Raw genomic sequence first — 14,309 nt, 5'->3', positions numbered from 1 at the left:
CATGTAAGTCCTGGAAGAGAACTGGAACTTGCATACCAGATGTTTCATATTGAGATGCTTTTGGTACTTGGCTTAAGCTAAATGGTTATATGTATGTGTACAAGGGAAGTAAACGATATAAGTAAAAGGATGTAGTGGAAGAAAGAAAATAGGCTAGAGAAAGGCTTAGTTTAATGTAGCCTAATGAGGCTTAACTATAGGTAGCCTATGGGCCCAAATTGAAGTAACCTAAAGATCTAGCCAGACTAGATTAAGTAAAAATAAGCCTAACTTAACCTATAGAATTGTAGCCTAACTAGCATAAGGATCCTAAGAGTAACCTAGGAATTTTAAGAATCAATCCTAAAGGAGGATGATAGCTGAATTGTTGGCCTAGATGTGAAGTAATTGTGCAATTAATTAATAGAGAATGAAAGAAGTGATTGATGCACAACAATACTTGATCACAAATGAGAAACCATATATTAATGAATGAGAGAGAGTACAAAGCTCAAGGTGATCACCATGAAAATACCACACTTATGTATTAATGACACATAAAGTGTATCTTTATAGTAAAATGAAACCCTAAATGACTTAACCGTCATAGGAAACCATAACCCTAGTGTTACTTAGTGTCTAGGACACTAAGGGCAACAATTACGTTTAATGACAATTTAAATGCCAAGGGAGCCAGGATTAGGGATCAAAGGGCATCGATACATAGCCCGCGAGATGGCCTACAAACCCCCTCCATGAAATGGGCGGATTGATATTGAAACAATAACAAAATCCTAGGAAGTAAAAGAAGATATAAGGCCATGGTTGCACAAGTTTATCCAAGTGGATATAGCAACCTATGATAGTAGAGATTATGACAAATTATGAAACAAATGGAATCAAGTTCAAGACTTTCTAGAAAGCCCGAAAATTTGGTCAAGGAAGAGCCTTTGTGAAAAGATCTGCCAAGTTGTCTTTAGTGGATATGCAAGACAATACTATATCTCCAAAAGCATGTAAAAAGGAGGGAGCTGAGCATAGCAACCCAAGGAGAATAAGACATTGGCCTCAGATTCGGTATCCAAGAACCTACCAAGCCCTCGCAAGGTGGCACTAAATCCTTTTTCTTTAGCTCACTTTTATTTTCACTCTGACCTTCCTTATCTATTTTTTCGACTAGATGTCACCCCCAAGAAGACAAGGCATTGGTGACTCATCCCCAGGAACCTACTAGGCCTTCACAAGGCAATGATTATTTGCTCTTATAATTTTTTTTTCTTTGCATTTCTTTTGTTCAAGGATTAGAATCCCTGAAGCTACTCAATTGGGAGACAACAAACTAAAGATCAAGCCTCGTGTGACATAGATATATCAATCATTCAACAGCCCACTGATATAAAGTAGTGTCAAAAGATCTGCTACCATCATCAAAAGTGAATCTAAAATGAGGCTCCAAGGGAGTAGACACGGGCTTGTGATCTTCAAATTGAAAGCGTTGAAGAAGCTGTTCAGTATACTTGGGATGTGTCATGATGATGCCCCTCTCAATGGTGGCAAATTGGATATCCAAGTAATGGTGAAATAGACTAAGATTTGCCATGGGAAAAGTTTGGTGTAAATTGGTCTCAAATGTTGCAATTTGGCAAGCATTGGTCCCAATGGCAAGCATGTCATCAACATGAAGTACAAGAACAATAAAATGGGATCCTTGATATCGTATGTTAAGACTAGCATCCGCAGGGCTATTCCAAAAACCAAGATGCAGTAGACGAGAATGTATGTAGGCATACCAAGCTTGTGGAGCTTGCTTTAAACCATACAAAGCCTTCTTGAGACAACAAACTTTGTGCTCGGAGCTCTTGACTTCAAAACTTGGAGGTTGTGAAACATATACCTCTTCAGTGACATCCATGTAGAAATGCTGTCTTGATGTCTAGCTGATAGACCTCTCGATTAAAGTGGGCAGCAAGGGCAATAATACTCTTGATGGTAGTGATGCGAGAGGTAGGGGTAAAGGTCTCCTCAAAGTCGATCCCTTGTTGTTGAGCATAACCCTTAGCAATGAAAGGGGCTTTGTACCTACCAGTAGAACCATTTGACTTTCTTTTGATTCTATAAACCCATTTGGTACCAATTGTATGCTTGCCAGGAGGTAAGCCACATAACTCCCAAGTGTCGTTTTGATGGATGGAATTAATTTCTCCCTTCATTGCTTCCACCCAACGATCATTTAAAAAAGCATCCTTGTGGCATAAAGATTCTCCATTGCATATTGCAGTCACTTATGAACATGCAATGAGATTACCTCGTTCTTAGCGAGTGGAGGCTCATGTGTGGTAAATCAAAAGAAGAGGCCGTGTCTACTAAGTACACGAGGATTGAGACACGCGATATTGTGGTTCGCACAATGAGAGAGAGTGAATGTTAAGTAGAGAGTGTGTGAGAGAGAGAGAAAGAGCACAAGACTTGATGTGGGTGCAATCTCGAAGTGTATCACTTTAGGTTTTTGATATATATATATATAGTATATGTGTAAGGGTGTGTGCACACACGAACACCGTAAAAGGCATGGTGACCCTTTATTCCCAATCACCTTCCACCTAAAGGCAATGTGCCTAAAGGTGGAGGAAAGAATCAGCTAAGTCTATGCATGTACAAAGCTGAAATACATATATACTATCCAACACCCATTATCTAGCGGCAATGAGTAAGCTGCTATGCTAGAAGACCCTTCGTGAGAAGGTCTGCAGGGTTATCATATATATATATGTGTGTATGTGTGTGTGTGTGGAGAGAGAGAGAGAGAGAGAGAGAGAGAGAGAGAGAGAGAGAGAGTACATGTATAAGGGTGCGTGCACACATGAACACTGTTAAAGGCACGGTGACTCTTTATTCCCAACCACCTTCCACCTAAAGGCAATGTGCCTAAGGTAGAGGAAAGAATCAACTAAGTCTATGCATGTACAAAGCTGAAATACATATATACTATCCAACTCCCATCATCTGGTGGCAATGAGCAAATTGTTTTGCTGGAAGACCCTTTGTGAGAAAGTTTGCAAGGTTATCATTGGTATGTACCTTGACAAGCTCAATGCTCTTGCTGTCAAGTACATTCCTAATAAAATGATACTTCATGTGTATGTGCTTTGTCTTTGCATGAAAGACAAGATCCCGTGCTAGCATGATAGCACTTTGACTATCAAAGTGGAGGATAGAAACCTCTGTAATGCCAAGTTGTCTCACTAGACGCGAAAGCCATAAAGCCTCCTTGCATGCCTCATTGGCAGCCACATACTCTGCCTCTGTAGTAGACAATGCAACACACTTTTGCAGCTTGGATATCTAAGAGACTACTTCCCCTTTGAATGTGAACACATATCTTGAAGTAGACTTCCTGCAGTCAAGATGACCAGCATAGTCTGTATCTGTAAAGCCAACAATTGATGATTTCTGTTTCCCAAAGCAAATGCACATTTCCTTTGTGCCCTTAGGGTATCTCATGATATCCTTCACTATTTCCCAATGCTTTTTGTGAAGATATGCTATGTACCTGCTAACTACTCCCACCGCAAATGCAATGTCAAGACATGTAGCAACCATAGCATACATCAAGCTATCAACAGTTGAAGCATAAGGAATCTTGGCCATCTCAGCCTTTCCATCATCAGATGTAGGTTTGTCATCTACACTAAGTTTCATATATGGAGGGAATGGTACATCAATGGTTTCCCCCTCTCCATATTGAAACGCTGCAAAACCTTGGTAACCTACTTCTGCTATGATAGATAGAGAAGACCTTGCGATCTGTCCTTGAGTATACTAATGCCAAGAATATGATTTGCTTCACGAAGATCCTTTATATCAAAGCTACTCTATAGGCTTTGTTTCAAGGAGTCCAAAGCACGAAAATCCTTGCTTGCGATCAACATGCCATTCATATACAAAACCAAGAGAATAAGGCTGCCATTTGCTGCCTTCTTGATATATAAGCAGTGATTAACTTGAGATCTATGGAATCCCTGACATTACATAAATGTATCAAATTTATGATACAATTCTCGTGGTATCTGTTTCAGCCCATACAAACTGTTGTTGAGTTTACATACCATGTGCTCTCTCCCCTTTGCAACAAAATCATGAGGTTGGTGCATATAGATCTCTGATGTAGATCACCATGTAAGAAAGTTGTTTTTGCATCCATCTGTATGAGTTCCATATCTTCAGATGCAACCCAGCCCAAAATGGTTCGCAGAGTAGTCATTTTGACTACAAGAGAAAAAATTTCATCAAAATTGATTTCATGTTCTTTCTTGTACCCTTCAGCAACTAGTCGTGTCTTGTACCTTGGCAAAGAACCATAAGTGACTTTCATTTTGTAAAGCCATTTGCATGGTAGCACTTTCTGCCCTTTAGGCAAATGTACCAAATCCCCAGTGCCATTTTTCATGAGAGATTCCATCTCTGATAGTATAGTCTTATGCCATTTCTTGCTATCTTTTCTGTCCATTGCTTCCTTGAAGTATGACGGCTCACCATAATCTATCAACATGACATAATTAGCCACATAATTGGCACTAGGAGCAAAACCTATGTGGCTGTCTTTGCATTTTGGTTGACCTATAGATCCAATGATCAAGATTTGCTGACTGTTCAATTTGCAAATCTGCATCAGCATGTTGTACAACTGGTTTTGGTTGTTTCAAAGGCATTTGCTCTTGCTGCAATTGTCGTACATCGTGAGCAATATCTTGCTGTGCATTTTCAAGGCCAATTACAGCAGGTATTTGCTGCTGACCAGCGGGCATTCTTTGTTGTGCTATCGGTACATCTTCTTGGAATACAACCCTTTTAATTTCCTCAGTCTTTTCAAGCTATTTGTGCATGCGATCTTCTTGGAAGATAACATCATTACTGCATACAAATTTTCTTTTTTCAGGATTCCATAACCTATATCCCATTTCACTTTTTTTAAGTTTGCTTGGTTCTTCCTTGTGAATATGCACAAATGCCTCGTAGCCAAATACTCTCAAGTGAGCATAAGAAGGTGGCTTGCCCGACCACGCTTCTTGAGGCTCCCCCCAAAACCCCCCCCCCCCCTTTCCAAAAAAAAAAAGAAAAGAAAAGTCCTGTTCGGTGACCGATTGAACAAGTGTACGGCTGTCGTAACAGTCTCTACTCAAGATCCATGAGATAAAGTAGTATGTGATGGCATTGTATAGACCCTATTTTGAATGGTCCTATTCATACGTTCTGCAATACCATTTGGGGTGGATTGTGAGGGGTGGTGAGCTCCCTTTTAATCCCTTGTCACAAAAGTCTTGAAAGGCTTTGGACACATATTCCCCACCATTGTCAGAGCGAAGACACTTTAATGTCTTGTTGGTCTGATTTTCAGCAAGTGCCAAGAAATTTTTAAATTTATCCGAGGCCTCATCTTTACAATGGATTGGATAAACCCATACTTTGTGTGGCATTATCAACAAAAAGTTATGAAATACTTCTTTTCCCCTAGAGGTAACCCCTGCAACTGACATACATTTGAATGTACCAACTCTAAGGGTGAAGACTTTAGAGAAATAGATTTTTTATGTGATGTTTGAGCATACTTACCATATATACAATGATCACATTGTTCAAAATCAACATACCTCAAATACGGAAAATAACCCAAATGAGAGAGCACTTTCATTCCAATTTGACTCATGTGTGCCAACCGGTTATGTCACAAAGAAACACTTGGCTGCTCAGTTATGGCAACTACAAGGTCATGCATGGTAGATACATGCAAAGGATACAAAGTATCACTTTTGGAGCCCTTGGCAACAATGTGAGAGCTCGTATAAATTTTCCATTTGCTATTTCCAAAGGTGGTGTGATAGCCTTCGTCATCTAGCTGCCCTGTGCTTATCGAGCTCTTTTTGAGCTGAGGTACATACCTCATACTATGCAAAAAAGACTTGAAGCCATGTTGAAATTCCAATTTCACAGTGCCAATACCTACAATTTTACATGTATTGTTATCTCCCAAGTGAACAACACTTTGTACACCACCATTGTACTCAGAAAACCGGTCATGATGTGGTGTGACATGAAAAGACGCACTTGAATCAAGTATCCATGTGTGTATGTCATCATTAGAATTTGCAATCAATGCATGCGCACTCAAAGGAGAAGCAATGAGTACATCACCGTCACTGTCAATCTAATGAGTGACTACATTTACCTCCTCTATCTCACACTGCTTTTCTTTGCAGGTTGGTTGTCCTTTTTCTTAGCCTTGTTGTCTTCAATGTTTTTGCTTTTTCTTTCTCTTTCTTCAGTCCCGTTGATAGTGCCCTTTCCTGCCACAATGATGATACTTCATATTTTTGCCACGAGACTTGCTGCGTGCTCTATTTTCAGAACTGCCCTTCTGCTGAAATTTGCCCCTAGTGTGCAATGCATTAGAGGACTTGTTTGCTGAATTATTTTACCTGTTGAGTTCTTCCACCAGCAAAGAACTCTCCACATCAAAATATAACAGTTGAGCATTTGAGTTACTCAAAGCTGTCCTGAAAGTATCCTAACTTTCAGGCAAAGTGCATAGCAAGAAAGTAGTCTTGAACTCATCATCAATGTGGAAATCTAAAGTAATCAGCTGACTGAAAATTGAGTTGAACTCATTCAAATGTACAGACATGGCTGTACCTTCCTTCATGCGAAGGTCCTTCAACTTTTTCAGCCAATAAACCTTATTGGCTGCACTTTTCTGAGCATCCAATTCCTTAAGTCTTCACCATATTTCATATGTAGAATTTAGCTTCTCAATGTTAAAGAGCAAGTTGTCTGACATTGAGAGCTCTATGGTAGAGCCTACAAGCTCATCCAAATCATCCTACTCTTCTTGTTCCATATCTATTGTTCTTATTCCCTTCACTTTGATGCGCTTCACTTGTTTCTTCTGCACCAAGACATTGTAGCATTGTTTTTGCCATATTGCAAAATTGTGTGCACCCTCAAGCTTCTTGATGTGCAAAAGGTTGCTGTTATCACTATTTCCAACCATGATTTGCAGCACTAAATTGACTCAAGCATCTGCAAATGTAAGCCCAAATGCCACACAAATGACCGCGGTACGTTGGAAGTACCATCCAGCAATGAAAATCAAGAAATTGCAGAAATTTCAGATCCGCAAATTGATTTCCAGAGTTAGAGAATGTCTACTACTGCACTCCACAATCAATTACAGCTAGATTTATAGGCCAATGCACCGATTGCATGTGAAACCCCAAAATTCTGCTGCAATTTCTGTTCAAATGCATTCTCGAGCACAAATTTGATGATTGCGGTCAAAAGCCTCAAATTTTCAAAGGCAAATCTGCCCTAATTGCATCAATATATGTACCCAAGTGCATATACTAGGCAATTCTTGCACAATTTGATGAAATTCTGCAAAAGCCCCAATTTTCTCAGATTCAATGTGCACAAATTTAAGTGAAATTGACAAAATTTCACTAAAATGTAAAAAGCACCAAATTTCCCAGGCAAATGTGCACCGAGTTTGCAATTTCTGAATCAAATTGTCTTGTTTTTGGATCAAAATCCTCAAATTTGGGAAAAGTCCCAAATTTTCAGCTGAAAATTTCACACTGTGCTTACGCATGCAAACACTTGTTAGTGGGAAGGAGAATAGATAGCATAAAATATTTGAGAAAAGAAAGACGAAAAAAGGACTGTCGAATCGTGATCTTGTTGACCAGGCGTGGTCTTTGCTAGCTCGTCGCTCAGGCCACTTGACCAGCTTGTCAGTCACGCCGGTTGACCAGCTCATCGCCTGCTCACACTTGGAGTCAGTCATAGATCATGTCGCCTGCTTATCACAGTTGACCGTCACTTGCTTACGGCTGATTGTCCAGGCCGTTGCCTGATTGTCGCAGCTTACGCTTGCTAAAAACGTGACGTGCAGCTAGCCGATAACCTGCGCTTGCTTGGTTTGACGGACGCCTATTGCGATGGACTATTGAGCTAGCCTAAAAAATTGTTGCTTGCACAACTTGACCTCTTGCCTCCCTCGGGAAGCGCACACACCTTTGTTGTAGCTTTGATACTAGTTTGCATGCTTAAGAATTTGGTAAATTCTTAAGTGCATTGATAATGAATACATTGAGATGCAATATACTATGAAAATTGTAAAAAAAGATATATATATTTCCCTTGCCTTGCATGTGCGTTTGTGCAAAGGGTCCGAATGTGAAAATCGCTTTGGTTCTCCGACATGGCAATAAAAGTCTTGAAGCAAGAGAAGACTTTAGACTTGGACTTTAGCCCATATACCCAAGTGAATTGGAAATTGTCATTGATAAAGGTGACAAAACAGAGGAATCCGCCAAGAGATTTGGTTTGCATAGGACCACAAACATCACTGTGAAGGAGATGGAAAATAGATGGAGAATAAACATGAGAATCCTTAGGAAAGGAAAAACGGTGCATTTTACCAAGTAGGCAGCCTTCACAAATGTGATTTGATGATAGATGGAATGACCATATCTTTTTATTGGAGTTTTGTCAATGCATGATAGTTAATGTGGCCAAGCCTCTAATGCCATATATGTGTATCTCGGAAAGGTTCCTTTGTTAATAAAGCACTATCATTAGGAGTTTCAACAAGTTACTGATCATATGTATGAAGATGGTAGAGGCCTCTAGTGAGGGTGCTTGTTAAGATAATGGAAGAAGAAACTTGATCATCATATACTGCACATTGGGGGCCATTGAAAATTACTCGAATCCCTGAAGTTGGAATGGCTGAAATAGAAATAAGATTCTTCTTGATGCCAGGCACATAGAGGACATCTTGCAATGTTAAAGGAGTGCCTGAAACAGAAACAACTTGCACATAACCAATGCCTTTAACCGTATAAGAGGCATTGTTGGCACACATGATTGTACCCCTCTTATTGAAATACCAACAAGTATCATGAATAGAAGGATTATATTGACATTGAATGAAAAAAGTATAATCCTTAAGCTGAGTATAGTTGACGGTCTCATGTGTGATAGCAAGAATGGACTCCTTTTTTCTCTTTGTTGCATCATGCAATGTGCTTTCGACATTTAGTAATGTTGTGCCTTGTCTTTCGACAATAATTACACCTCTTGGATTTGTTGAATGTAACCTTTGAAGGCTTGGAAGAGGATTGGTCAATATGGAAGGAGGTCTTCATTGTAGAAGGTGTTAAGTAGAACGATAACCAGCATGAAGGTGATTTTTGATTAGTAAGCTTGTTTTTGGTTTTACATTTTCTCTTTCCACGATGATAGGTGGAAAAGGCTTGATCGGTCGTCAAAGTAGTGTTGCGGTTGAGGGGCCTTTGGTTTTTTTGTAACAAAAGAGACACAAGTGGTCGAAGGTATAGGTAACTTGGTTGCCCATGGTTACGAATCTCAAAGTGGTAACAAAACCTTGATAAGATTCAAGTAGACCATTAAGAGTAATTGAAACAAGCTGATTATCTCGGACCCATTCAATAACTATTCTCAAGGATCTTTGATGGCAGTGAGATAGGCATCCATGTTTTCTCCTCCTTCCATACAAACATCTACGCAAGTAAGAAACTTGCACTTGATTGCACACTTGATACAAGGAGGCAAGCTGATCCCATGCATCCTTGATTGTCTTCATTGATCGGATGTGTGGAATGATGCATTTCTTCATGGATAAAGCGATTAAGGCATGCACTTGGGTGTCACAGCCATCCCATTGAATCTCCTCGTGTGGGAGATGTTGAAACTTAATAGTCTCTAGGGCTATGAACAGCTTGGCAATAGTCTCTGATGAATTGTGGAGCAGATGGCAGGTAAAATGCAGCCACCTGCAGAATTGAGAGTAGGTGATTGGTGCAGAGGCTGATGACGATGCTGGACAGTAGCCTGGAACCAAAAACATAAGACTCCAGGATGGGGAGCAGACTGGTGACAACAGCTGGTGATGATGGAGAGTGCTGGCAGCAAAAATTCAAACTGGATGAAGACCATCAAGAGCTCAGTGGCAGCACCTGCAGCTTGTGAGAATAGTGGCAGAACTTGTGGCAGCTACCCACATGTCCTCATATAGGGGTTTTTAATGCATTTTTCCTATTCCCAAAAAAAATGCATTTCCAAAGAATAATATTTTTGGGGGCATTTTTGTAGAGCTAAATTAGGACTAAAAGCATGATAATTTTGTGTGTAAACTTTATGCAGTCCTTAATTTTTGTTGCAGGGTGAAGCTTTTAGGCCTGTACGAATCCCTCACCTTGTGCTTTTGAATAACACCTTGGGCTGGATATGTTCTAGCTACACCAAGAAAGTTATTGTTTTTTGATCACGTGGCATTCTCTTTTTGTACTGTTCTGTGGCTGAAGGGTTCTTGATAATTACTTTGCATTTCTAGTTATGGTTGATAAAGATTGTTAAAATTTTGATGTGTGAGCTTACCGCTCTCTTTCTTATGTACTATAACTAAAGGTCTGCTTGAAGACTTAACTGCTTGAGGTTTTTTCAGGGTATTCTGCTGAGAGGAGGGCAAGCATTGGATGCTTTGGCAAGCTGTGATACCATTGCGTTTGACAAGACAGGCACATTGACAACAGGAGAGCTTAGTTGCAAGGCTATCGAACCTATTTATGGCCATATTTCAAGTAAATCAGAGGAATTTCAGTTAGATCCTTGTTGCAGTCCTAATTGTGAGACAGAAGCTCTTGCTGTAGCTGCTGCAATGGAGCAAGGGGCTTCTCATCCGATTGCTAGGCATGTGAATAATCTCTGGATTGCTTCCTTTCTTTCTTTGAAAGTTTAAATTTAGAGATTCAATGCAAGGGAAGAAAGTTGAGTTTTACTTAGGTCTTACTATAATTGTGCACAAGGATTATGAATTTTTGGCTTAAGGTGATTCTCATAGAATATAACGGGACTCTGCAGAGAAGATTTTTATAGAACACTATCAGCCTATTTCATGGACATGGCTTGCCTCGGTCAACCAAAGCCTCAATTTTCCATACTTCGGTTTTTGTAATTTAGTGTGGTGCAGGTTTTCTGCATTGACATCAGTCACAGTTGGTGCCTTGCACATCACACTTTTATGAGCTAGATTGTGCTACACACATCTTTATTTCTATGCACCGACTTTGCAACTCTCAGGGCTGGCATCAAATTGAACACTCGAGCCAAATTCTTACACAGCGCTAATTTTGCTGTCTTATCATATCTCCTATCAGTTTTTGACATGTGCTGTGACATTCATTCCTTATGCAAATATTTACCATAGCCTTTCTCTGCTATCATCTATTTTATGAGCACTATCTTGGGAGCTGTTATGGTCACTACGTCAATGGAAAATGTATCACACATGATTTTGCAGGATGAGGCAAAGTTGAATAATATGAGACCCAAATTGCTTAACCGATTTTAACAAATTTATGAGGAAACACAATAACATTGAGCTTTGAGCACTAAATTGATAACCATCTCCAAAACAATTGTCAGATTCCTTGTGCCAAACAAAAGGACATGAACAGAGAACAAAAGCAAATGATGTACAATCCTGAAACTGTGTCAATATAAAAATACTAATATCAAACTGACAAGAGACTCTAAAGGTCTGAGGGTCGTGGCTCAAGAGCCAAGCCTACTAAAGATTGACAACTCAAAACAAATACTGAAAAGTAACATGGTTGTAGTATGTATGCATTAGTGACTAGTTTATACTCATCTTTATCACTCTTGGAAGGAGAGTCCTCCTCCTCCTCCTCCTCATCATCAATATGGCAAATCAAGAAATACAGCAAACGGAACCAGGCCTTGAGGCCAATCTTCATTTGTCTATGTGTAGGAGCATTCTAGCTTTGTAGGTGCCAAAAAAAGACAACTTCGTGAATAGTTGTACTGTTTCTTTAGTAATAATAAGAAATACGGCAAGAGGCGGAGGCTTTGCAGCCAATATTTATTTGTGTCTATGTGTAGGAGCATTCTAGCTTTGTACTTTGTTTTGTTTTTCTGTTGCAAAAGTTGTGTGTTTAAGATTAAGTGCTTGCAAAGTAGAAGTCAGGGTCCTTTGATTAACCAAAGGATGGTTGAAACCAGCCTTCTCTCAATGGGTAGTAATGACCTAATTATACACTAAATACAACACAAACCATGTGTGACAAAATGAGCCCCAAATTTTATTTTGAACGTTTTGCCTCTTGAATTCTCTGAAATCCCCAAATTTCAGCAACTGAATTTCAAGTGCTGAGCCTCCAATTTCTGAGCATACTTCCAAAGATGGCTGGTAAATCCTAATTTCTGCTGTAAATTAGGGTTCACAACAGAAAATTTTCAATTACACCCTCCTAAGACTGAAACAGGCTGAAATCTCTTGAGGAACGCTGTGAATTGGCTGAGAAAATAGAGATGAAGCTGGGGAGAGAGAAAATTCTGAATTTTATTGCCAAAAATGGCTGAATTTCATTGCTGCTCTGCTGAGAATGTCTAATAACCTGCAGCCCACTCCACACAAGAAAACACATGTAGTCACCAGCCCTTGTAGGGGTCAAATTTCTGTCACAAGTCATTGAATGCCCCTATTTAGCTGTCGTTTGATCTCCTAGGACTTGAATATGCAGTTGCCAGCTGCAAAGATGCTCTCTTAGTAGTCAATTGCCCAAATACTAGGCTATTGGAACAAAACTTCTCTTCTCTCAGCTTGGCATGAATGGAATCAGCTCTCTCCCTCTCGTCCAACTGCGAGACAGCGTTTCCACTCCGTGCATGGAAGGTTTTCCAAGTGAGAGGCTTCCTTATCCACTTTTCAGCCTAATTAAATGAGTTTTCAAAAATTTAATTCTGAAAATCAGTTTAATTTTTAAATCTTGCTAAAAAAATTAGATGTGTAAGTCAACAATTATCTTGGCTAGGCCAATTTGTCATCCAAGCAATCCTAAGCAGCCCTTGAACTAGCACTATTAATCGATTCAATTCCTTATGTAACCAGTGATATTTAAAGGATACATAAAATACCCTAGGTCCAAACTGACACCATGCACTACCTAGTACTACTTGACTAGTACAGCTTATTACAACTTCTACCTTTGACACCCATTGATATCTTGGGGTCCTTGGCATGGTATTGTAACTTAATTGACTTGCACAACACATGTGCATCTCATATTTGCACTGTTGATTAGTAACTAAATCAAATGCTAAGCAAAGCATTAAAATTCACATCCCCATGATAACGGTTTGAGCCTCATGTGTGAGAGTGAGACTACTATGCCCTCTTCGTTCTCTCGTACCAACATGCTTAAAAGTATGGGCCAAAAATGGCACTTTACTCCAGCCATTTATCAAACTTTCAACCTTTTGAAAATGCTACACTCAAAACCCATATATCTTACTCTAAGTTTTCTAATGTTTGGCCAACATATCATAAGTGTTTGAAAGCATATTTATGTACCTATGAGAGAATACCATATTTAGAGATAGAAGGTTAAACTTGTTGATCTAGGTTTAAGGGCCTTGGTGGCTGCAATTCATGATTGTGAAGCCAACAATAGGAACTATGACTTAGATATGCTACCTAACATTGCATATATTGGGGTTTCCTTGATTTTCCACCATGATAACGTTATATTGGTGGATGTATTGTCTAGTTCCATAGATGAGGATACCTCAATGAACATTTATAGAACACCAAAGAATGCCTATGCAACAATTATTTGTCATGGACATGAGGCAAATTGATTTTTTACATTGCTTCACTTTGGATGATGATTAAATTAACACCTTAAATCCATCTTAGTTGAAGGATGCAATTAGAATGTGATGTTGATCTTTCTTTATATTTTTAGTAAAAATTCCGTAGTTGACATTGGGACTTTGGCTTCTGAATCCATGACCTTTAAGTAAATGGAAAATGTATTTGGAGTCTTTGAGTTGGATTATTTGTAGGCCAACTCATGGGCTCTAGGGTAATGCCCTCATATCCATGATCCAAGCCCCCTAGTCCTTTAAACTGTCATTAAACACGGTTGTTATCCCTAGTATCCTAGATATTAAGTGACACTAAGGTTGTCCTCAGTCTTGCAGTAGACCATGGAAACGGTCTCATTCAGAATCTTCTCTGGAATGAAATGGTACTGGATCTCAATATGCTTCGTCTGAGCATGAAACACAGGATTTTGGGCCAAGGCAACGTAACTCTCATTGTTGCAATATAGAACAGGAGGACTTGTTTGCGGGTAGCTAAGCTCCTCCAGAAGCCTACGAAGCCACACTATCTCACATGTAGTAGAAGATGTTGCACGATACTCCACCTCAGTCGAAGAGAGGGCAAT

General features: G+C 39.5%; 1 protein-coding gene across 2 annotated transcripts in view; it reads left to right on the top strand.

The window, feature by feature from the left end:
- Window positions 1-14,309, top strand: part of HMA1 (heavy metal atpase 1) — an 86,435-nt gene that overhangs the window by 59,714 nt on the left and 12,412 nt on the right. For both annotated transcript variants that reach the window (XM_087697245.1, XM_087697246.1), the window contains exon 7: window positions 10,502-10,746. In XM_087697245.1, the coding sequence (XP_087553371.1) occupies window positions 10,502-10,746 (245 nt within the window). The remainder of the gene's footprint in view (window positions 1-10,501; window positions 10,747-14,309) is intronic.

This window comes from Lygodium microphyllum, chromosome 17 (assembly GCF_053477565.2).
Source record: "Lygodium microphyllum isolate KBCC chromosome 17, Lygodium_microphyllum_v1.1.10, whole genome shotgun sequence".
Taxonomy (NCBI): domain Eukaryota; kingdom Viridiplantae; phylum Streptophyta; class Polypodiopsida; order Schizaeales; family Lygodiaceae; genus Lygodium; species Lygodium microphyllum.
This window is presented reverse-complemented; position numbering and strand designations above follow the sequence as displayed.